General features: G+C 38.7%; 1 protein-coding gene across 3 annotated transcripts in view; it reads left to right on the top strand.

Annotated features, from left to right (window-relative positions):
* Positions 1-24,482, top strand: part of LOC122970229 (collagen alpha-1(IX) chain-like) — a 30,314-nt gene that overhangs the window by 3,378 nt on the left and 2,454 nt on the right. Inside the window, exons 2-37 of one of the 3 annotated variants that reach the window (XM_044336317.1) lie at positions 876-961; positions 2,439-2,510; positions 3,524-3,653; positions 5,863-6,259; positions 6,633-6,713; positions 8,838-8,855; positions 9,402-9,491; positions 9,619-9,654; positions 11,482-11,553; positions 11,911-11,955; positions 12,046-12,081; positions 12,195-12,218; positions 12,339-12,392; positions 13,198-13,269; positions 13,829-13,867; positions 14,068-14,124; positions 18,568-18,621; positions 18,865-18,918; positions 19,010-19,063; positions 19,175-19,228; positions 19,343-19,396; positions 19,494-19,547; positions 19,676-19,729; positions 20,261-20,314; positions 21,204-21,248; positions 21,396-21,449; positions 21,554-21,607; positions 21,746-21,799; positions 21,956-22,027; positions 22,126-22,161; positions 22,238-22,282; positions 22,405-22,437; positions 22,698-22,844; positions 23,155-23,209; positions 23,323-23,517; positions 24,034-24,120. In XM_044336317.1, the coding sequence (XP_044192252.1) occupies positions 876-961; positions 2,439-2,510; positions 3,524-3,653; positions 5,863-6,259; positions 6,633-6,713; positions 8,838-8,855; positions 9,402-9,491; positions 9,619-9,654; positions 11,482-11,553; positions 11,911-11,955; positions 12,046-12,081; positions 12,195-12,218; positions 12,339-12,392; positions 13,198-13,269; positions 13,829-13,867; positions 14,068-14,124; positions 18,568-18,621; positions 18,865-18,918; positions 19,010-19,063; positions 19,175-19,228; positions 19,343-19,396; positions 19,494-19,547; positions 19,676-19,729; positions 20,261-20,314; positions 21,204-21,248; positions 21,396-21,449; positions 21,554-21,607; positions 21,746-21,799; positions 21,956-22,027; positions 22,126-22,161; positions 22,238-22,282; positions 22,405-22,437; positions 22,698-22,844; positions 23,155-23,209; positions 23,323-23,517; positions 24,034-24,120 (2,618 nt within the window). The remainder of the gene's footprint in view (positions 1-875; positions 962-2,438; positions 2,511-3,523; positions 3,654-5,862; positions 6,260-6,632; positions 6,714-8,837; positions 8,856-9,401; positions 9,492-9,618; positions 9,655-11,481; positions 11,554-11,910; positions 11,956-12,045; positions 12,082-12,194; positions 12,219-12,338; positions 12,393-13,197; positions 13,270-13,828; positions 13,868-14,067; positions 14,125-18,567; positions 18,622-18,864; positions 18,919-19,009; positions 19,064-19,174; positions 19,229-19,342; positions 19,397-19,493; positions 19,548-19,675; positions 19,730-20,260; positions 20,315-21,203; positions 21,249-21,395; positions 21,450-21,553; positions 21,608-21,745; positions 21,800-21,955; positions 22,028-22,125; positions 22,162-22,237; positions 22,283-22,404; positions 22,438-22,697; positions 22,845-23,154; positions 23,210-23,322; positions 23,518-24,033; positions 24,121-24,482) is intronic. The other 2 variants (XM_044336318.1, XM_044336319.1) reach the window with 2 other exon arrangements.

The raw sequence follows: 24,482 nt of genomic DNA, 5'->3' as shown, positions 1-24,482 counted from the left end.
CAACAGTTTGTCTGGCTGAGCAGCATAAGATGAAAGGCAAGAGGTCAAAAGGACTACAAGTCTCACTCACCTGGCCTCAAAGTACCCTTATTAGTTTAAAGCTACAGTACCAAACAGTTAGTAAGCTAGTTAGCTAGCCTGCTAATCTTTCAATATCATGAATGATAAAGCTATTTGAGAATGAAAATATAATTCATTTTTAGACAAAGAACCCCAAACTTAAAGTCTATTTTTTTCCAAAGCTTCTTCAGAAAATTGAATTTGCTCAGTTGCTTAGTTTAAATAAATGTTGTGTTTATCTGTTGTTATATGATGTGTCAGTTATTAACAAATACGGTACGCAGTTGCTGAAAAGGCTGAAAGCTCTGGAAAAATTTAGCAAGCGGACTTTGAGTTGAGATTGATTTGTCAGACTACTATTTCTGAGGTCAAGAATGAAGTATCATGCTTTACTTATCTTTTGAATATTTTCACCATATGTGAGGCAATTTTGATTTAAGCTCATTTCTGGGTGTAGCTAACTAGTTTAGCTAACTAGCATGGCATAAAATGGTGATTTCATGGCTAACCCTCCAAACCAATTGAAGTTGAACTTAAATTATTCAGCTAATATCATAACTGTCTGACTTGCCGTTTAGAGTCATATGCCATTGACTGTAATTTTTTGTATCTGTACTGGAAGGCAACGCAAATACAATTTTGCAAGAACGATGTTAACTTTTTCTTCACTTCCATGTACTCAGGATGACCACAGAGGTCACCAGAAATAGCTTCATGTCATCCTTGTGGTGTTTTATTGATTAAGACACAAAGAAACTGTCAAAGATCATTAGATGCATGACTGAATACTGATTTTCTCCGTCATTCCTGAACAGAAAGCAACCATGGTATCTATCGATGTCGGCTTACTCCCCTGTCTGTATGGCTCTGCTGTCCCTCCTCCTTGCTCCAGCACTTGGACGTAAGTCACCCACAGCGCAATGCACAATCATTGACACATCACAAACTCAATGTACCATATAGTCCATGGACGCCACTATTACAGTGAATCTGTTTGTCTTGTAAACACAGACAAAGAAGACGTGGGTTAATGTTAAAGCCTGTGTGTTGACTGTTGCTGGGTCATTCTCTTTATCAGAACTCACAAAGCAAACGCCAGAAATAGCAGACATGCTGTGCTGGTCTGTGTCGTAGGATTAAATCAGATTAAATGTCCCCTCTGATAATCACAAGCCCATTCTCTGCAGTTGTTTGGGGACACAATAAATCTAACATGAACCTACAGTGAGTGCCAGATACAGTAGGTGTACTGTTTTTTGAAAATTTACCTCATTGTCACAGCGCACATGCAACTGCATGTGACATCTTAATTGTGGTTCATCTCTCGCTCATTGCACTAATGACTGGCTTTCTGAGCGTAATGCTGCGGCAGGCAGTAACTTTAACAACTTGAGGCCCACATGCACAGTCAGATAAGTGTTTAGTCGTAGTAAATATGGGATTATAAATACCGTCTCACCACTTTATCTCATTTCTCAGCAGTTATGTGGGATCTAAGAACAGCTTCCAGATGTGTTGTGTTCACGCTTCTCACTGTAAATGAGCTGACTCAGGTTATTGACTGGGGAGCCCCTCTGGCTGTCACCATGCTTGTTCCATGGAGTTTTTCGAGAGGCTTTTCCCCTTTAGAAGTGCAGTTTAGCAACTCAAGGATAGCGCCCTCTTCTGATACAGCCTAGGAATTGATTTTCTACTGCATGAAAAGAAAATATCTTAAGTCACACATAATTTATATTAATGACAGTTTGTTAATGGCAAAGAAAAACTAGGCCACTGTTTTCTTTAGTGGATTAACAACACAAACACACTGCCAACATAAAATTATAGATTTTTCAAACAACAGAAAAATATTAATAATAAAAGCAGAAATCAAATGGCAGTATGATGTATTGCAAGTTACAGTTTCGAACAAAGGGGACCTCCATCTTTATAAATCATACACACATAAATAAAAAGGGAAGTTGCCATCTGCCATATTGACCTTCTAAAACATTTCTGATGACTTATGGCTTTGGCTTTATGTGTCCACAGTCATGCAACACTAGCCACAGTATTTATCAACATTATGTTTCCATCTTTGATGACATATTTGGATCAAAAGGGGTGTCTGCAATAAATTTGAAAGACTGTGTTGATTAGTTTGGAATATATGAATATGTGAAACACTGTAAGTGTGGTTGTAAGAAAGCCCAACATTAAAAATGCACCACAGTGCATTGTGATGTTAATCCAGTCTGGCATTAAAGACCTTGCTTTTCCCTTGTATATGTCTCCTGGAATACGCCAACTGAATTAAAGGGACCGGTAATATATTGCATTTGTCAACTTCAGCGGAGAACTAGCGTAACAAGATTATTGCTGTTGTTTTGTCCTATCAGAACTGGACCTTAACCGCTTGGATGGCGATACCGTCTGCCCACCAATGAGAAGCGGACAAGATGACCTTCCAGGTGAAACACTCTCTGGTGATACTGGAACACGTGGAGATTATCATAACTGGGTGGGGGTGTTCAAACAAAAGTAGAAGCAGCAGTTTTAAAACCACAAGCCTAAGCCGCTAAAATCCATAAAAGAGAAAATAGACTATCCAAAGGAAGGTGGTAAGTTTAATTAGTTGAACAGGGTGGGCCGCCTAATGCCCCAAGACACCTTTAGATTTCAAATGAGGCAAATAAAATGTTCCACTTGAACTTTACAGAATTTTTTTAGTTGGAACAATTCAAACTCAGCAAGATGGTAATTGCTCGCCACTGCCCTGTTGGAAACAGTTCACTCCTCTGACACATCTGTGCACATTCTGCTCTGTGGTTTGATGAAGTAATGTGTGTTTCATTCTTTTTTAAAAGTTGTTAATTTCACATGGGATTAAAGATTATTCATTTTGTTGCTTCCTCATCTTGTTCTCTCCTCATAAGCTTTATCATAAATTTCTTGTGATCATGAAATAATTATTCCTTTATCATGACAAGATGTTCTAAGTTACCAAAATGGTTTTGCCTTAGTCACGAGAAAACTTGACAGCTTTGTGGAGATACATAGAGAATATCTATGTCTTAATAACCAATTAACTAAATATTTTTGATCATGACCTGAAAAAATATTATTCATAAATAAAAGTGACTCAATCAATCAATAAACTCATCAAATGACAGCCATCATCAAAAATATTAAAATCATTCACCATCATTTAATCATTGCTACATAATAATGCAGAACAGCACTCATGCACTCATAATACCAGTAGTGGTGCAAATGCTAATAATCAAGCAACAACAACTGCTGTCACTACATCTGCTAGCACTGCTATTACCTATCATATTAATAATGTCAATTATTGCTTCTAATACTGGATAATATGTTTGTTATTTCAATATATCATTGCTATATTTATCACATACAGTACATTATACTGATCATTATTACCATCACCACAATCATGTGCGTCATTCATTATCCATTATAGGTTTTGATCTGATCACACAGTTCCAGCTGGATGTGATCCCTCTGAAAGGTGTGAGGAAGGTGGATGGCTCCACTCCCCACCAGGTGGCTTACCGCCTCGACAGGGAGGCCAACTTCCAAATTCCAACCATGTAAGTACAGTAAAGAGGGTTTTAAAAAAAACAGATAAAAACACTCACGAATGCTGGAGAGCAGCAGTGGTCTCCCAATGCAGGTGTTGCATTATTACAGGTCCGGCACAGATGTTACTGCATGGCAAGCAGCATATAATTGGTAGAGAAAAACATGTCTGAACCTATTTTGCTTCTCTTAGACCACAAAGGCATTTTTTGTAATGTGTGTCAGTGGAGAGATTGGAAAAGCACCTCTTGACCGTGTTCAAACATTTTCTATCTCTGGGAGATGTAAAGAGACATATTTCACTGTGCCTTTTTGGTAATGATTTATCTTCTGCTGCACAGACTCCTTAAATGGTGTAGAATGAAAGTAAAATAACAGGTGCTGACAACATCACTGGCTTCCTGTGAAGATTTTCCCTAGTTTGTAATTAAAGGTAAGCCATAGCAGCATGGTTGAATTAGCCCGTTTTGGTGGCCTTGAGCTATGAATTCACTATCATAGGCTCCTAATGGGAAAGCCCAACCCCTTAGAAAAATGAAAAAAATCAGTTTGATACAAACTTTTGATACAATAAGCTAATTAATCAAATATTCCAATAGTCTAAACAGAAAACTGACAACTTTGATAACTGTTAATTAACCATTTAAAATGGTATTCAGGAAGCAATTTAATATTTCACCTCTAAAGATTTGGAGGACTTGCAGAATTTTCAGAATTTTAAAAAGAGGAGTCAAAATTGAAGCAGCTGAGAGACCTAGACTTGTAATTTAACCATACTTCAAAGTATGGGTCACTGGATCCTACATTTCCCATAATGCAAGCAATAGTATTCTCTGTTAGGCTCCATGTCTTTCAAAGACCACAGTTCCAATTAGTAACACATGCTCCCAATTGCGATTGAACTGTTCTTCAAGTATAAAATTGGTGGAGTGCCCCTTTAAATTATTTATCAAGCAAAAATGGCAAACTCTCAATTAGTCACAGCTTCCAAACTGTGAGCATTTTGTATGATTGTAAAATGAATGCCTTTGTGTGTTGGACTGTTTGTCAGACAAAACAAACTCTTTGAAGATGTTGTATGGGGCTCTAGGAAACTGTTAGGGGAATTTTGTTATGACAAAATGATGAATTGACTAATTAAGCAACAGTTTCATTCATAATGAAAACATGTATGATGTAGCCCTGGTAGATAATATGTTACAGATTTAGATCTGGTGTTTTGTATTTATCTAACACGAGTGAAAGGCATGCTGTTCAAAGCGTAATTTCAAATAACTGGATGCGGGACAGAGTGTGCAGGTTAGTGGCTGCATCACTTTACATAACCAAAGACGTCTCCTGGTGTTTCCCAGTGTGCCTGCTCCGCTCTGTTTTGGCTAATCTTTTCCTGCAGGCCAGCTTTCTCAGAGGCTGTTATGTAACTCACTGGCACCCTGTATCTACGCCACTCGGGCCTGTCACACTGAATGTAAATACATGTTTATTTCCCTACGAGTCCAGTGGCACAGACTGTGCTTTGAAGTCTGTCCCCGCCAGCAAGCTTTAGCTGCACTCCCTCCTCTCTTCTGCAGGGCAAAAGCAGCACATACTTTAGACTTTCTCACCTCAGGCAAAGCTAGAGAGTGGTCTTCATTTGTTTTATTGGGTTACAGGAAACTCCTTCTTTATTGCTTCACCTTGATCATTTACAAGATGGTAAAAGCACGGCTGCAGCGCCCATCTATGAATGCACCACCTACTGAGAATCTGGCTTGTTAAAAACACAGAAAGCACCAGACTGCAGATGCTAACTAGGACTGCACATTGTAATTGAAATAGTGATTTATGCACCTAGGCAGCCTCTTCCACAGTATCTCATTTGTGATATAATAGCATGCCTTAAAACCTGTCTTTGATTCTTTGAAGCATGTAGCTTTAATTCATTTGTATTTGAATCTCAAAGACATGGGTGACGGACCTTTGAAGTTATTTTTATCTCACGCTTGATTTGAGGATAGTTCTTCTTAGCGGTTATTTTGTGATCATGAATTAACTTTGACATGAAATTTATTTTGAAAATTATAATCTGGCTGGGTGAGAGATGTCTTTGAGGTTTTCTTTTGATTGTCAATCAATAAAAGCATGCTAAAATATCTCTCAAACTTCACAAACTTGAACATTATGTTGGTAGTAGGTGGTACCCCAATACTTCAGCTGATTTGAACCCCATTTCCCTCTCAGGCTGAACTTTCCCCGCGGTTTCCCTGACGAGTACTCCTTCATGGCGACCTTCCGCATGATCAAGAACACAGTGAATAAGGTGTGGAACATCTGGCAAATAGTCGACGAAGACGGCTACAAACAAGCCGGACTGAGGCTGAATGGTGACCAGCAGGCTCTGGAGTACTTCCTGATGGGTGCCGATGGCAACCTGCAGACCGTCACCTTCCCTGGCCTGTCTGTGCTCTTCAATACCAAGTGGCACAAGGTCATGATCGGTGTGGAGCGCGACCAGGTCACTCTGTATGTGGACTGCCAACCCGTGGATCAGAAACCCATCAAGGGCAAAGGCCCCATCAACACAGAGGGAGACACTCTTATTGGCAGGCTGGATGCTGATCCCGACTCCTCCGTAGTGGTAAGCGAGGATGCAGAATTGCCTGCTATATTTAATCCTGTTCACTGACTCTTCTTACAAACTACTAGTGAAATAGTGCTCTCTGCGAACAAACATGCTCAGGTTTATATGTGTGCTGAGCTCTGCTATAATTCTGAAGTGCTGCTGTCACAGCAAAGCTGCTCAGCTGGATTCCGGTGAAAAAAAAAACTTAATCCCTGCAGAAAATCGCATTGGTGGAAAATCAAGCTCAACAACCCATAGAGGGCATTGATTCAAAACTACAAAGAAATAACTGCGCCATGAAGAAGCATGTCAAGATTTTTACTCAATGTCACATCTGAAAATGAATGCCACATTTTGTATATGCACTAATATTAACACTTCTTTTCAGTTTGAGCTTCAGTGGATGTTGATTCACTGCGACCCAAAGAGAGCCCAGAGAGAGAGCTGCAATGAGCTGCCTGCCACCGAGGTACAGTAACAAGGACTCGGATCTGCTCAGCATCTGCTGTGGTTTGTGGTTTTATTCAGGTTTGATAGAGCTTCCAGTGTGCTGAAAGGAAACAAGGCAGAAATGCTGAGATAGAGTTGCAGAAGTGTAAAAAATACTCTGCCAAGCAGTTTCCTTTAGTGCATCCAGAGGTTGTAGTTCCACAACCACAACATTTTGCCAGTTAATTGTCAAACAGCAGATTGGAGTTTTAATTCTACAAACATTTCTTTGAAGCAGAGCTGTTTAGATCCAGGCAGACATGATCTCATTGGCTGTGTTAAACCTCAGTATAAGGAGCCAAAACACAAACTTCAGTTAGCTAACCAGCAAACTTGAATAACAAAGAAGAGGTGTGATCAAATTAAAACTGAGATCAGAAACACAACCTGCACAGTGCGGGTAATGCCAGATATTTGTGGTTACCATGTCATTTAAATTCAGCCAGAAATGGTGTGTGCCACAACTTTTGAAGCAAGAAAACAACTACAGAAGTACCACATGTAGCCTTCCAACAGTGTCCATTTGCAAGGTTAAATTGCAAAGAATTGCACTAACTTTACTCACACTTACAAATTGTGCAAAGATGAATTAAAAGTCCAGTTATTTAGTTATTCAGTTATTTTATACAGTTATTTAGCAAGTTACATGTGTTTCTTTACCTAATATACTATACTGTACCTTTTGCTAGTGCAGCCACAACCTGCTGTTGTTTGATCATCAGCTGATAGGACTGCAATGTAACACCTGCCAGCTGCTGTTTAAGACCATTAAAAAACTATTTCTCCAGTCTTTACTGCCATGCAACATACAACAATGTGGCAAAACCAAACAGTGTACTCTAAGAAAAAACTACAAATGGAAATGACTTTTTTCTTTCATTCGTTCAGGCTTACTAAGTAGGCTACATAGGCAACCATGACTATATCAAAGTTGGAAGTAGTCATAGTTGCAGGCATACGTAGCTAGCTTAACAAGCTAACCAAACTAGTGTAGCTTAGTGTGCGTTTTTATCTAGTAAAAAAAAAAGCAAAAGGCTTCATAAGTTAGCTTCATTAACAAGCTTCATAAGTTAGCTCTATCCACTCTTACTGTTTGCCTTTTTCACAGGTTTATGCTGTTTGGCCACAATGTTACTCTTTAGTTACAATTTCAAAGTCAAAAGTCAGAAATGGCATTTTGAAAAAATCTAGCATCTGTAAAATGATGATTTCCTGATGAAACTGGATCCATATATGAGTTATCCTAATTAGTATTCATGTCAACACACAAGTTGTAATTACTACTGGGAAACTGAACGCACTGATTCAGACTTTGCGCTAGGCAACATTACCCATAATCAAGGTAATTAAACCCTAATGGAATGGAGATAGTGCTTTGTTGTCAATTCACTGCATTTTAACCTTCACACAACCAATTCTGCAATCATACAACATTCACAAGTTGTAAACATGGGAATTTTCAGCATTAAGGTGGATAGGGATCATTCAATATTGTAAACTGGGGAGAAAGTGTTTTATTGAAATGTGTCTATATGCCTACAGCATAGACATTCTGTGTTTCAGAGAATATATGGCAAAATGAGATCCTGAAATGAAAACACACACACACACATTGTGTAATTTAAGGCTGTATAAGGTTTATGGCATTTATGATTAGATACTATCTTTCAATTCAGTGTCACTTTCGCACAATTACTGAGATTTCTGCCTCAGAGAAATACTTGTAGCCTATAATGAAAATGCCACTCTGCTGTCTCACTTCACATTCTGTGTTAAGTCTGCAATGCAATGAATTAGGATTAGCCAGAGAGTGTTTTTATTCAATCACTTTAATCAAGATGCTAATGTTTCTACCCACTGTAGACAGAAATATTTCCTGGCCTGGTGCACTCTATTAGATTTCAGGCTAACATGTCTTCATCGAGCTGTGAGGTGATTCTGTACATGGGGAGTGTTGGTACTATGGGCTTTGTATTGAAATGACAGCATGATATACTCACTACTATGATTATGAACAGGTTCGCTTCTGCTGACACTTTTAGTGAGGGTGGTGTGACAACTTTCACTAACTCTCCATTTATCTGATTTCTTCTTGCTTCTTCAGATGTATGCCAATGCTGAGGTATTTATTTAATTCTACTCTACCTTCTTTTTGCTTTGTGATTTTAAGCCAATAATCTACTTCAGTGCTTCGGGTGCCTAATTGCCTCATTGCTTTGTTCTATATCTAATTTATGGTGGTGGTTTTGTTTGTATTTTCAGGTTGTTTACATAGACATTCATAAATTTCTGCACCAATTCACATGTTATTGGCAGTGACTTCAGACTGTAAATCAAGTTATCATAAAGATATATAGAATATATACTGTATATATATTAGAAACATGCAGTTGAGACACATGTACATGAGAATTTAAGACCCCATTTACAAGAGCATGCAGGTTACATTTATATATGCAGTAAGTACCATTTATATTTGGTTGACCTCTTTAGTCCAAGCCTTTATCCAATTTTCTGTGTTACTACAATGTAAGAAAATAGAACGTCCAATCCTTGAAGGTGTAACTTTTAGAATTTTACAGTCTCTTCTGAAAACCTATCTTCATAGTTTTTATTATAGAGTCCTTAGTATCTGTCCCATTTGTTGACTGACTGTCTTCTCTATCAGCCTGACAAATCAGTCCAAGGCCCCCCCGGAGCCCCTGGCCCAGAGGGCCCCCGTGGGCCCCCAGGAGAAAACGGCAGAGATGGAAGAGATGTAAATGTTTCCTTCTTATTAATAGGAATTCTTTCTACAAAATGTTTACAGTATCTTAAGATACAGCAAGTGTTCTGCTCTTTACATCTTTGTTTCCTTTGACTTTGTTGTTTCATCATCTCTCCAGGGTCTTCCAGGGTCTTCTGGCAGCCCAGGCAATCCGGTAAGTATTAAATGATGTACAAACAAAATATTTTTGCAGGATGTTGATCCATTCTCCCTTTATCTGCAATTGTTTGTTTGCCATGTGATACCTCAGGGGAAGGATTCTTTTTACGTCCAGAGTTTCAAAGAATTTCAAAACTGATGTGTATCTTTCCTATTGTTGACATATTTTTGTAAGTCAACCCAGAAGTTACTTCTGCTAGGGGTCCCCATTGCCAGAATTTCAATGAAATGTTTGCCCTGGGTTTAGGGTAAATTAAGAAAATAAGATGTATAGCACTCACTGGCTCATGATATTCAGACATTTGCTAAGATAATTGCTAATAACTGACACTTTAACCTTGTCCATACCTGTGTGTTTAAGCCTTTAAACAACTAAACCCGATGGTAATGCCAAAATTTGGAACACTGGAAGCTAAAATCCTGTTTCATTACATCCATGACTGATAGCCTGGCCCGGTTATGCAACCCTTTGGCTACATTCTGTGAGTGTCAGATATCACTCCCTGTTTGCTTTATAGTGCACTATATATACTATCTGTCATTTTTAGAGTCCAAATTCTGAGTTGAAATGTATGTAATTTATACAATGTGGCCCTCAAAATTTCCTACAATGTATCGAAAAAGGTATTGTCCATGGCATATACACTTCATTCTTAGTAATCCCACAATGCAATGCATTTAATAGTCAGTGATGATGCAAAAATGATGATGATTTATAAGTCTCCGCAATCTCAGTTCCTACTTACTAAAGAAGAAGGTAGTGAATGGTCACCCCTCTGTGAGGGAGTGATCTCAAACCAAGCCTCTGTCTTGTTCCCTCTTCCTATTGGGCATTTCAAATCTACTGGAGACACATGACATGCATGGACACATGCGATTGGCACAATCAGAGAAAGAAGGAGAAACATTTCTTCATAAATAAAACATACTTTGGCCCTTAGGTTTAATTGCAACGTCCTCAATTTGAGTTCAGCCAGGACTTTTTGTTGCATGTCATCTGTCCTCACTCCCCACATTTCCTATCTGCCTCTACTGTTTACTATCACAAAATAAAAGCGAATATAAAATATACATGCCGGAAATACTAAAAATATTAATTTGAAAATAACCATACCTGAATCCTAAGCTTTACAAAACAAAGCAACCCAAACCCAACTCTAAACCTGTTACTTTACCTGCAGTAGATACAATAAATGTCTGAGGATAGGAGGATCATTATAGTAGTTTCTGGGATTTCTCTTCATACATTCCTCTCTTACGAAGCTACAAAAATGTAGTGCTGCTTAGCACAAAGTCACCAAAATTCCCTGAGCTAACTTGTTAACAAGCAAGCTACCTGCCAACCAGCTTTGTTTGCTTCTAGTGGGTCTTTTCGCAAGGCATCACGTCCATGTCTTAGCAAAACAATTTTTAAATTTCACTCTGTAACCTCTCAAATGATCAATGTACTGTACCTTATATTTTATTTACTTTTCATTCCTTTCATTTTAGTTTTCTTGAAAATCATTATTATTATATTTGCACTGATATAGACTGGAAAAAGACCTTTTTAGCAGTCGTTACTGATTGAACCTAAGAGTTAACTGGACATATTTACTGGTGCCTGTCATTAATTGTAGCTTTTTTTGCCATCCAGCCCAATTGTTATCTGCATAGCCTTACACGAGCTTGGGTTGTCGTTGATCTGAGTAACAACGAAAGGGGCCCACCTTTCATTGATTAAATGTTGACTGTCACTGCCTCTGTGTATCTTAGCAACAGTGTGGGGAGATGCAGGAAGGAGATAAAGCTGTTTTATTCTTGTGTTGTGTCTGTTTCCTAGGGCAGCAAAGGGGAGCAGGGGGAGATCGGTCTTCCTGGACAGAGAGGCCTGCCTGGCCTTCCAGGACCAGCTGTAGGAAACTTCACCTCCCACACTGACACACACTCTTTATAATATCTGCCAGTACTGTCTGTGTGTGTGTGTGTGTGTGTGTGTGTGTGTGTGTGTGTGTGTGTGTGTGTGTGTGTGTGTGTGCGAGTTTGTGTGTATTCTCCTGAGTCCAATTGGAGAAATATAGAAAATATGAGCTAAATCCATAACAGTGAGCAGTTTTTGTCATGTTTCAGGGCCAAGGGATAACTTTATGAGTATGGTCAATGAAGGTTGGCAATTAGGTGCGTGTATGATTGAGTGTGAATGTGTAAGGGTGAGGTGAGTTTTGGGCAATAGGTGTCAACATTGATTTGATTAGGTGTTTGTTGTCTGCAGGGTTCTCCTGGCTCAATGGGACCCAGAGGGCCTGTGGGAGAGAGAGTGAGTAACCACTTACAACTTTTCATTTTTCATTTATCTTTCAACAAACAGAGACAATATTACTGATTTGTTTCCCCCCCATGAATACAGGGACTTCCTGGCTTTCCTGGGCTCCAAGGTCCACCTGTAAGTGGACAAGTTTCTTATCAATGTTTGATTATAATGTCTCTAACTGTAGTCTGTATTCTTTAAAAAAATCTACAAATGACTGATATCTTGTTCTGTCTCTCGCTTCACAGGGCCCAACAAGTCAAGGACCCCCTGTATGTATTTACAGCTTAGGTGTTCTGTTTTTATTCTGAAACCTTGTTCAGATGATCTTATACATGGCCTTAGCAGTGAACATGCTGCTGTACCAATTGGTGTGTGTCTGTTTCTGACAGGGACCACCAGGGAAACCAGGAATCCCAGGAGATGAAGGAAATATTGGGCCTGAGGTCAGAGTTCTAATTAAAACACAAGCCTGAAGGGATAAAGCAAACAAACATTTTTAATTTAAATGGATGCTGATATGCACCAATGTGAAAATAGTCAGTAGTAGAAAGTAGGTACATTTACTCAAGTACTGTATGTCTTAATTTTGACACCCTGGTGCTTAACTTGAGTATTTTCATTTTATGCTACTTTATACTTCTACTTCACTACATTTCAGAAGGAAATATTGACCTGTACTAGTAAAAGTAAAGTTCCACCCAACTTACATTCTCCTTCTGAACTACTCAGAAGGTTTTATTTATATAAAATTAGCCGATATTTCACAAAAAGTTTAGAGTGAAGTTCAAGAATTGAATATAAATTTGTGGAGCAGAACTTTGTACTTTTCAACCCCATTCTGCATAATGAGTACTTCTACTTTTGATGCTTTAATAACATTTTGCTGATAATACTTCTGTACTTTTATTTAAGTAGGATTTTGAATGAAGGACTTGTAATACTAGTGTTTTTATGTAATAGAGTATTTTTACATTGTTGTATTCAAACATTTACTGAAGTGGAAGGTGTTCTTTCATCACTTAAAGTAGTTGTAAACATAGTGACAAGTTAAAATGGATGCAAGCATCAACATCTGGAATCTGTACCTAACATATGTTATCAGTTCAAAAAAGTTGCCAAACAAGCTCTAAATATGATTTTTACAGCAACATAAAACTGTTAAGAATATTTTGTGTTTGGCTGTATATCAAATTCTTCCTTCTATGTGTTTGATATCACATGTTATGATAACATTTCTTGCACCTGTAGGGTCAACCTGGACCCAGAGGGGGACCCGGCACCCCAGGGCTTCCTGGCCCTCCTGGTCCACCAGGGCCAGCAGTAAGAGCCACACCTAACCTTTTTTGTTATTGTTGTTGACCTCTACTATTTATTTAAGCCTATTCAGATACCAATATTTGGGATTACAGCTGCTGGTGGTCAGTATTTTGTGCTGATATCCATGTATTTGAATTAGACCAATACCACAAATTACAAGTATTTACTTTTTATATTGTTCTCTTACTATTTATCTCTCATCAGAATGACTCATTACATGAATTCTGATTAAAAGCCAATGTAGCCATGATCAAATCTAAAATTTAAAAAGTAGACTCAAACAAAATGATTCATATGTATTATGTCAAAGTTGACAACACTGATTGGCCAATATCAGCCACATACTGGACATCTGCTGTACAGGACTAACCCTTAAAACCCTCATACTAACTCATACATTTCTTCTTAAGCTCATATTTCCATGTGAAATCATGAGTGTATGACGATGTTGCATGCTGCAGTCTCTTTACACATTACCTCTTTGGGAATTTCGGCTGTGGTGGATTTATGTAGACATCTAAACCCCTGCAGATGTTTTAGATGTGACTCTGCTGTGTTTTAGGGACCGCCTGGTGCCAGCAATGAGGGAAGTGGGGAAGCTGTGAGTGTTTTTGTCTTTCACACTGCCAAATGTTTCCTGGATGCATGGTATTTGGATTGGTGACAGTGAATTTCTCATCAAACTGAATCATTAAAGTTAAGATACTCTGCAGCAGCTGTGCTTGTTGAGGATCTGGCTGTCTGCTGTGTCTGTCCCATGTCTCATTTCCATCCTGTCTGTCTCACTGTGTGTGTTTGTAGTGTCCTGCTGCCTGCCCTGCTGGGCCTCGGGGGATGCCTGGGCCACCAGGAGTGAAGGTGAGGGAGGTTAATGACGGATGTTCTGTATTTACCAATATGACCATTTTCTTGTTAGGGTGGAAAAGCTGTTTACACCTTTTATATTATAATGGGACTGTAAAAATCTCCATTTATATTCACCCAAATTTCATTCCGTAAGGGTTGAGAGCTATTCAAAGAACCAAAGGAGTAGTTTTGCATGTTTTAACCAACATCTATAAATCCAGATGCTCAATCCATCACACTGAACCTTTATATACATCGCAAAGTTGCATTATTTTCATGTGTATTGCAGTTCTCAGACATATGATTGGCAAAGGACAAAAAAGCTGGAAAATATACAGAGTGCAGACCCCCCCCCCCCCCCCCCCCCCCCCCCCCCCCACAACCACACACACACACCACACACACTTAGGGTTATCCCAACCCCACACACTTAGCCATATAAATCATTTATGATAGATTTGGGTTCCCAAATCTGAGAATTTGCTGCTTTCTGTTGTGTTAAATCATCTTAAATTATATATTTTTGGTTTTCTGTCAGTTGGACAAAACAAGCAGGTTGAAAAAGCCACCTTGGACAGTTTTCTGACATTTTACAGACCAAATGATTAATTGTCATCTTATTCAATGATGATAATCTTTTGTCACAGCTTTAATCAGATATGGATTATATTTTCAATTAAATTATTAGTTGCTCAGTCCGTAAGGTGACAGAAATCAGCTAAAAACGTCTATCTCACTTTTCTAAGAGTCCAAGGTGACATGTTTGAATGTCTTGTTTTGTCTGACCAACAGTGCAAAACCCAAAAATAATCTGTTTATGATATAAAACAGAAAAAAGCATCAAAACCTTAACATGGAGAAACTAGAATCTGCAAGCTTTAAGCACTTTTGTTTGAACAATAACTTGAACGATTATGATAATCAAAATAATTTTCTGTCAATCAATTATTCAGTGTTCTCAAAAGCACGAGCAGTGAGCAGTGAAACTTGGTGATATAATTTGTGCACAAAATATCATTTAGACATTTTTGTTTTTATAACTACAAATATTTTCAGCACATTTACAAACTTGCAAACAAGAGTTTTTCACAGGTTTAAAAGATGATTTACGATTACACACTCACCGATCATCATTTGAAAAGCTCAAAACTAATCTGAGACAACTAGACAAATTATTTCAACTGGTGAAGGCAGATGGCTGCCTACCTAGAGCCTGGTTCTGCTTGAGGTTTCTTCCTATTAAAGGGGAGTTTTTCCTTTGTCACCAAGTGCTTGCTCATGGGGGAATGTTGGGTGTCTGTAAATTAAAGAGTACGGTCTAGACCTGCTCTATGTGATGAGTGCCCTGAGATAACTTCTGTTGTGATTTGGCGCTATATAAATAAAACTGACTTGACCTGACTTCACTTGACTATTTGTACCCTGGTTCACTGTAGCCTCTGACTTATTGATCTCACTGTTTAGAGGCAGAAAAATAACTTAATTTCAGCCTGAATTCTTTCTAAATCTGCAACATCTGTTAGTCTGGAGGTTAAAACTCATGTCCTCTCACAATGTCAGTAATTAACACCGGGACCACAAACCACATGAAAACTGGACTTTTAGCTCCATCAGAGAAAACACTGCTGAGTTCAGACTGCTTACCTACAGCTCAATACACTCACTGATAAATGATACTTGTCTGTCAAACAGCAAACAAACCATAAACTTTCTCCAGACAGTCCAGATCTGAGTGGTACCAAGTGAAGTCCAGCGGCTGCACCCTCTGCCTGCATGCTAACGAGCGGAGCTAACCGCTAACAGCCACCACTACAACCAACAAACTCCACAAATCCATTTAACAGCTCCACCATCCACAGTCAGACACACAAAGCTGCTTATTTAATGCCAAATTAAAAAACGCAAAAAACATGCTTTATCGGCTGACGCTGCTCTGGTGTGAGTGTTTTGCAGGCTAGCAAAACATCCTGGCACCAACTATTTACTGGCGTTTACCAACAAATATTTAGTATGTAATTCATAAATTAATTAATAAATAAAATAAGCTTCCTCTCTTAGTATCCTAGTATGGCGCTAATAAAAAGAGTATAGTAGCACCACATTTTTGCTTCATAAGGCAGGTATAGTGGAAAGAGACAGGAAGGATGGGATATAGAGAGAGGGGATGACATGCAGCAAGGGGTCTAGGTTGGCATCAAAGCCGGGCCACTGCGCTAAGGACAAAGTCTAACATTACGTGGTACTCACACTAATTGGTGAACCACTAGGGCACCGCCAAGAATTTTAATGTCAATTAGTGCACACGTGGTTTTGACAGCAGGCAGCATATTTGACAACTTAGATGGAGCTCAAACTTTATTTAATGTTGGACATACAGGCCAAATAAGCACCTACACTTTAGAAAACAAGTCCAAATAACACAAACCACAACGACCAACATTTGTAAGTGACTTTACAGGAAAACAAGCCCAAAGTCACTTATAGTAAGCAGACTTGGCAACTGTGATGACTATCGGCATTGTACTCATAAAGTGCATTAACAGCAAAACAAACCTAGATAAGCACTAAGCAATATGGACATCATGAAAGAGATAATGTGAATTTGGTAGCATCCTACATTTAAATGTTTGCTTTTTTTTAGCCGTTACTTTAGATGTTGGAGCATCTCTGAACACAACAACAAAGTAATTCCTGAATAGCCACTTAGCACTGTCTTTTATTGCACGAGGCAAACCTATATCTGACTAAACATTTAAGCAAATAAAATAATTTTAAAAAGCAAACAAAATATTCTTTGCAAATAGATTTTTAGCAATGGCAATGCTCTCCATCCACAACTTTGGTCCAGACTGAAATATTTTGACAGGTATGTGTTTCTCAGAGGAAGAATCCTACAGACATTTGCGATTCCCTGGCATTTCCTCCAGCACCAAGAGGTTTACATTTTTGGTTCATAGTGAAATGTCTCAACAATTACTGGATGGATTGTTATGAAATTTAGTAGCCTACAGATATTCGTGTCCCCTTCAGGATGAATTGCAGTAACTTTTTTGAGTTCAGTGCCAATAAGCAAATGTTAGCATGCTAACAACCTAATGCTAAGATTTTACACTAAACTAAGATGAAACATGGCAAACATTACCTACATATGAGAGGAATGGAAACTACTAGCTACTCAGGAGGTCAGAAATCTAACCAAAAAATATTTTTTTAGTAATGTTACATCTGCTTCTTTAGGATAGGAAACTCATACATACATACATACATTACACTGTACATCGATATCTTTGCTTGTTTGCAGTATCTGTTGGCAGCTTGGCCTCCTTATCTGAAACTCTGTATTGTGGTGTGCCCCAAGGTTCAGTCTTTGGTCCTATTCTATTTGCCTTGTATATGCTTCCCCTTGGACAGATAATAAAGTGTCTCCTATCGGTGCTACGCAGATGATATTCAATTATATGTCTCATTTAAGACTTAAAACATAGCCAAATTGTCAGTTTTATATAACTGCCTAAACACTATAAAAGACTGGATAGCAGATAATTTCTTACAGATAAATGCAGAAAAAAACTGAAATCCTTATTTCTGCCCCTCCTAGTGTTGTCTCTAAGATAAAGGATGGTCTTGGGTCTCTTACATCATAGGTTAAATCATCAATAAGAAATCTAGGTGTCACTATGGACCAGGCTCTGATTCTGGACCAAAATGTCAAGTGTCTGATTCGCTCTTGTTTTTTCCAGCTGAGAAACATTGCAAAGCTCGGGCCCATTGTGTCTCAAGCAGAGATGGAAATGTTAATTCATGCTTTTATATCATCCCATTTTGACTATTTTAACTCCCTTTTCACCTGCCTCAGCAAAACATGCCTGGATCATTTTCAAGTGGTCCAAAAATGCTGCTGCTAAACTCTTGACCAGGTCCTCCGAAAGGTCTCATGTGACACTGATACTGATTGCTCTTCACTGGCTCCTCATCAAATTCAGAATCCAATTCAAAGTTCTTGTGATCACCTACAGAGGTCTGCATGGTCAGGCACCTGCCTACATTAGAGATCTACTGCAGTCCTATGTCACCAGCAGGTCTCTAAGGTCTAAACTTTGTAACTCTCTCCCATTGGATTTAAGTTCTGTGGACACCTTTAAAAAGCAGCTCAAGACCCATTTGTTCAGACTTGCCTTTGTGTATTTTTTCTATTTTCTATTTATTCTTTTTTATTGTGTTTTATGTCTGTGTGTATGTTTTTGCTTTACCTCCTCTGTGAAGCACTTTGTGATGTCTCTGCTCTTGAAAGGTTCTATATAAATAAAATGACTTACTTACTTATTTACTTACATTCAGGTTTTTCACTTTACAATTAATATACAAGATGGACCTGTGGCTCTAATAAAATTAAATCAAATAAATGTATTAATAAATTAAAAAGAAAATGTTGATACATATGATTGTTGCCCTCAGGGACACACAGGGGCGGCTGGTGAGAATGGAAAAGATGGAGAGCCTGGAGAGAAGGTATGTACAAGAGTGAAAATAGAAAAATATCTTGTCTACAAAAAGGCATATCCTTTCAGCAACAGTTTCTTACCTTTAAGACTTGACAAAGTCAGGTTCCTTTGTCATGTGTCTGAAAAGAGATTGATACCAGAGAGAAGAACAATTTGTGCATAAATTATTTGATTGCAGCCTATCAACAATTTAATATAATTATATCTGTTCTTGCATCCTAATTAATTTGTTGTCTTTGTTTTTCCACAGGGAGAGGCTGGACCACAAGGTGCTCAGGGTCCACCAGGTCGCATGGGAGATGATGTAAGGAAACATATTCCACAGTCACAGTTTGGGTTGACAGTGCTGTGTATCTTTCTGAGAATATGTGATATGTGTCTTTTGTCTTATTTAGGGGCAAAGAGGGCCCATTGGATTCCCAGGAGCTGCAGGAGAGAAGGGAGACAGAGTAAGTTCAACCAAAGTCTGTCTACATTTTGTAAGCAGGCAGAGCCTAAAGGTGATGATGTGACTTCTACATTTTTTTAACATACATATTAAACCTGTTCTCTGTTTTTAGGGTCCTCCTGGTTTCAATGGCAACCCCGGACCAACCGGCCCACCTGGAGCTCCTGTAAGCACTCTTAGTTTTATCAGCTCTATATCTTTTTATTCTGTTTTTACTCTTATTTATTCTAAGAGCAACAGGATGAAATGTAAATGCATGTAAATGTATTTCTTCTCTGAGGGTGTGGAGGGAATCCGTGGACGTCAGGGTTTGGAGGGGCCTAAGGGTGACGAAGTGAGTTCCACTATTATTGATATTCCACTGAAATGTATTGCAAAATATATTTTGAAAGACTATTTCCATTAAAAATCAATGGTTTGATGTTGATTAGGGAGCAGTGGGACCTCAAGGAGAGCGGGGTCCTGCAGGCGAAAAAGGAGATGTTGTAAGTATGCTAATGGAATTGATTGGATTTGTTGATTTTCTGTAATTCTGAACTTTTCTACAGCTTCAGTTTTCAGCACAGCACTGGTTATTCTGTTTGTGTTATAACTGTGTGGTGCGACTTTACAGGGAGAGCCTGGCAAAGATGGCTTGGATGGGCTTCCTGGAGCTGATGGCGCCAAGGTGACGTCCGAGCTAATATTTGGTTTCAGTATTAAACCAAGTCCCCAAGATTTTTTATTTAATAGGATGTAAAGCCAGTAATACAATGTTTAGACCATTATGGTACATTAAACTAAAAGCTGTTTCAATGACTTGTCAGCTAGGTGACTGACTAAGTAATGTCAGCTACGCAGTGTTTGTTAGCAATTATAAGCTAGTGGTCATACCAGACCAAGACAGGTTGTATCAGCCAATCAGTATACTAAACTGATACGATTTCTTATGAATTCACCTTTTCATTTGTTAGAGGAAGATTGTGTTATTTCTTCTTTCAAAAGTTACTGTAGTGCTTTAATTTACCAACATTTTAATGACATTTTTTTTAAAAAGTGAAAGAAAATATCCACAAATTAAAAAGGAAGCTGTCAGGCAAGCAGTGGCCCACAAGACAGCAATTATCTAATGTTTAGCTGAAGTCAATAAAATACTAATATATATTGTTCACATCCTATTCATGATTATACTTGCATAAAATTTGAATCTACCCAACAGGGAGAGGCTGGTACTCCTGGAGCTGGTGGTATCAGGGGGATTGTCGGCATTCCAGTAAGTCCAATTTAATTTTGATTATATGTGCTTGTTTGACAATAACAGTCTGTTGCAAGTCAATCAATCAATCAATTACATGTTATATTGCTAATTATGACTTATGACAGTAAAGTAAGTCAAAGCCAGGGAAATGAATGGAGGATAAGCTCATCTCTGAAGCTTCATATAATAGCAGATCAGATAAATAGAACATTACAGTCAAAGAAAGTAAATCTAAGGTCAAGAGAACATCTACCTTTGCCTATAGAGGTATGAGGTGAGAGGCTACAAGTATGATTTGAATAGTAAACCTGACACTAGAAGCAGCACAGTAAAACAATATATTTTATACCATTTCAGCATGATATCCTCAAAAAAACCACAGTCTCCTCTTTTATTTCCAGGATAGAAAATTTCTAGATCAAATGTCAACTGTACTCTTAACTACACACTGAGAACTGAGTGAATCATTTCAGCAGAAAAATGCATTATTTGATAACCTCTACTAATGAAATTGAAGGGTGGTTATGTATATGTCAGAATATGAACACATGTCTGTTTTTGCTACTATTATATATTAGGAAATAATGAATTAGATGAAATGTAGCAATCATCCTTTGACCTGAGGATCAGTTGATTTGATTTTGGTGGTAATCTGGATATATGATATACATCATCATATGATGATCAGATCTATATTGGTGTGTTCATATCTGTTGTTAAACGAAACAAATCAGAACTGATAAGAAACAGAAATGATAAACAAACCCATTACACAGAGATTTGTGTTATACCTTCTATTAAGTATAATTTTTTTACAGCGCACATAAACTTTCCAGGATTGAAGTGTGTACCATGGAGGAGTAATACATTAATTTCCTTTTATATGATTTGTTGTTGTTTCCAGGGGCTTCCAGGCAAGCAGGGAGTAGTTGGACCCCCTGGTGCAAAGGTAATTGGAATCATCTTCTATTTAATGAAGCATGTCCACATAGTAAATCCAAAATGTTATTGCTGCACTACTAGAACTCACTGTTTGCGAGGCAATGAAGCTAATAGAAATAATCATTTAGAAACACAATCGCTCTTGTGGATTTAGGGTGATGTTGGTGCCGAGGGACCCATCGGGCCAGTTGGACTTCCTGGAAAAACAGTGAGATACCCCTCCCTCTCCCATCAAATCTCCTGTCACAGTCTAATTGTCTGTTTGCCAGTTAATGTGATGCATGAGTCATGTCCTCATCTGTTTTGGTACAGGGTGAGCCTGGATCAGCTGGAGAAGATGGCAAACCAGGAGATAAAGGAGCAACAGTGAGTTCACATTTCCATTTGTGTGTGTGGGTGATTTTAAGGTTTCAGTTTGTGTTTTTCTATTGAATTCTGTGCTCAAAGAGGTTTAAGGTACATCAGTGTTACCATGTATAACCTGTATCTATAATCAATTTCCAGGGTGAAACAGGAAAACAAGGGCCAGTGGGGCCTGCAGGTCCAGCAGGCATCCAAGTGAGACATTTTTATTATAAAGATATATTAATATTTAATCATAAAAATATTAGAGTGTTACCCAAAATGCTCTACAAAGAAATCTACAGCAATTATGGAAATAATAACAAGGTTTGAAAAAATATCAAAACTATGGAATTTATGTTGTATTTACAGGGTGACAAAGGAGATAAAGGTGACACTGGTGCTAAAGGAATAAAAGGTCATACTGGACACAAAGGTGACCAGGTTAGACAAATCTCATTTTATCAATGTTACTTGTAAACATGGATTATATCATGAGAATGTCCAGGTGCAGTGAATATAACATTTTTTCACGTGTTTAGGGACCTATGGGACCAGTGGGACCAAAAGGAAGCATGGTGAGAACCATTCTAATCTACATTTACATCTATATACAGACCATATGGATACTCAACATGTTATTTTTCTGACCAGGGGGACACAGGTTTTGCAGGAGATCCCGGGGTCAAGGGAGACCAGGTATGTGTTTCAGAGTTTTGCTCTGATAACCACAGTTAACTATTTTTGAAATATACTTGCTGTTCTTTTTTACATTTATCAGTGATTTTGAAAGAAGTCAAACAAATCTTTGTGTCTTTCAGGGCCCTCCTGGTGTTTCTGGAATGAAAGGAGAGGTATTATTCTGTTTCAAAACTCTTGCTACAGGATATTTTACATTGAAATGCTTCCACAAAATCACCACATATTTGGAGTGGTTTACATTACATTACATTACCCCACACTTCCAGAAGAAACACTGAAGGAAGTAACTTTGCAGTAAGGATTTACAACGATACACATTCCCATGAATTGCATATAACACCTACGAACTAACAAACTAGAAATCACACATGGACATAGTAGTCTGGTAATGATTGATTTTTTTCACCTTAAGCATGGAGAGAAGGGCCAGAGAGGATCAACAGGAGCTGATGGCAGACCAGGCCTGCCAGGCCATGAGGGTTTGGCTGGTCCAATGGGAGTTCGAGGGCTGGAGGGAGAACCAGGCCTTCCTGGAGCACCAGGCCCCAGAGGTCTACCTGTAAGTGTTGGTATTGCTGATATATGTACTATTAGACATAGTAGTCAGTAGTGGCCTTCAAGTACCAAATTCATTTGATGATTCTTTGCTCATGAAAGTTGTGCAGAATATTTACTTACTGTCAATCGAAGTACATTTCTGACATTTTCTGAGATTTCTTTATATCTTTCAGTATTAAGCCACCATATCTCAGTTTGTGTATTCTGCTAATAGATGATATATACAATAGCTGCAACTGTAAGAAACTGGTCATATCTGATACAATGAGCAGTTATTTTTGAAGTTTTAATGTGCGTTCATTAACTCACAGGGCCCAAAAGTGAGTGATGAGAAGCTTCGGGAAATGTGCTCAGTCGTTGTTGAAGGTACAATTTCTTCACTTTGACCACATCTTTTCCATATGATGATAACATGTTATTGTGGATAAATACTGTAACTGCTTTTCAGTTTTAAGAAGATTTGCTCTTTGCTTGTCTAGAACAACTAGCAGAGTTTATGAAAGAGTTTCTGAAGAGGCCAGCAGCCATTGGTGCCCCTGGTATCGCTGGACCGGCAGGACCTCCTGGCCCCGCTGGACCACCTGGAGCAGCAGGAGCAGCAGGAGCTCCAGGGCCAATGGGTCTCAAAGGCCATCCAGGCTTCTTTGGACTTCCAGGTGCACCAGGCAAGAAAGGTCAGTCACGTGTTTTATATCTATCCTCCACTGCTTAATACTGAGCTGCAACAATGCCAGTCCTGATATAACCAAAGCTGCTGGCTTCAGCAGTTTTTAGAAAACCCTTAAGTGGTTTGCAAATATTGTGCAGTGTGTATTTCACCAGCACCATGACAGATAAGCTGTGCTGCTGCGATAGCTTTTTGCCTTTCCTTTATTTTCCTGGAGAGCATCCAGAAAGCATACAGTGGCAAGCAATTAAATGAAGCCTTTAAAGAAAACAAGGCTGGCAGCAAGCTTTTGTCTTCACACAGTTACAGCACACTGAAAGAAGTTGTGTAGAGCGCTCTGTGGATGGAAGAGATCCACCCATGCATAACATTATACAATCAATGATTCACCAAACAAGGCTGAATCAGAGCAGAGTCATTAAGTTTCCTAATTACATCTCCATAACTGTGAAAACAGTATGCCTCTGCATTTCATCTCACCATTAATTTGTGTCTCCTCTCTGTCTATCGCTCTGTTCTGCAGGTGATGTGGGAGAAAAGGGAGATAAGGGAGACAAAGGAGAGGACGGTGTAGGAGTCAAAGGAAGCCCAGGCGCACCAGGTGTACCGGGTAAGGCTACATTCCTGTCAAAGTTAGAGTTGCAGAGTACAAACCTCAGGTCTTCTTAATGTACTGTATTGGTCCGAACATAAGATGGGGTTTATATACGTCTGAAAAAAGTGAGGTTGTCTTAGATTTGGGGTCTAGACTTTTAAATGTCAATATACATTCACAACAACAGATGGTGCTAAAAATCTGTAAAACGAGCACTCCCCTCCTGACTGAAGCGAGCCATCATCTCACACAACTAGCTTACAGTGCCAGGGGGCCTGAAAGATGGAGAGACACAGTGATTGTCTTGAACAAAGTGGCTCAAAAGTAGGCAAACAATTGAGTAACAGTAACATAATGAGTGTTGTCGTCAACTCGAC

Source organism: Thunnus albacares, chromosome 19 (genome assembly GCF_914725855.1).
Source record: "Thunnus albacares chromosome 19, fThuAlb1.1, whole genome shotgun sequence".
In the NCBI taxonomy this organism is placed as follows: domain Eukaryota; kingdom Metazoa; phylum Chordata; class Actinopteri; order Scombriformes; family Scombridae; genus Thunnus; species Thunnus albacares.
This window is presented reverse-complemented; position numbering and strand designations above follow the sequence as displayed.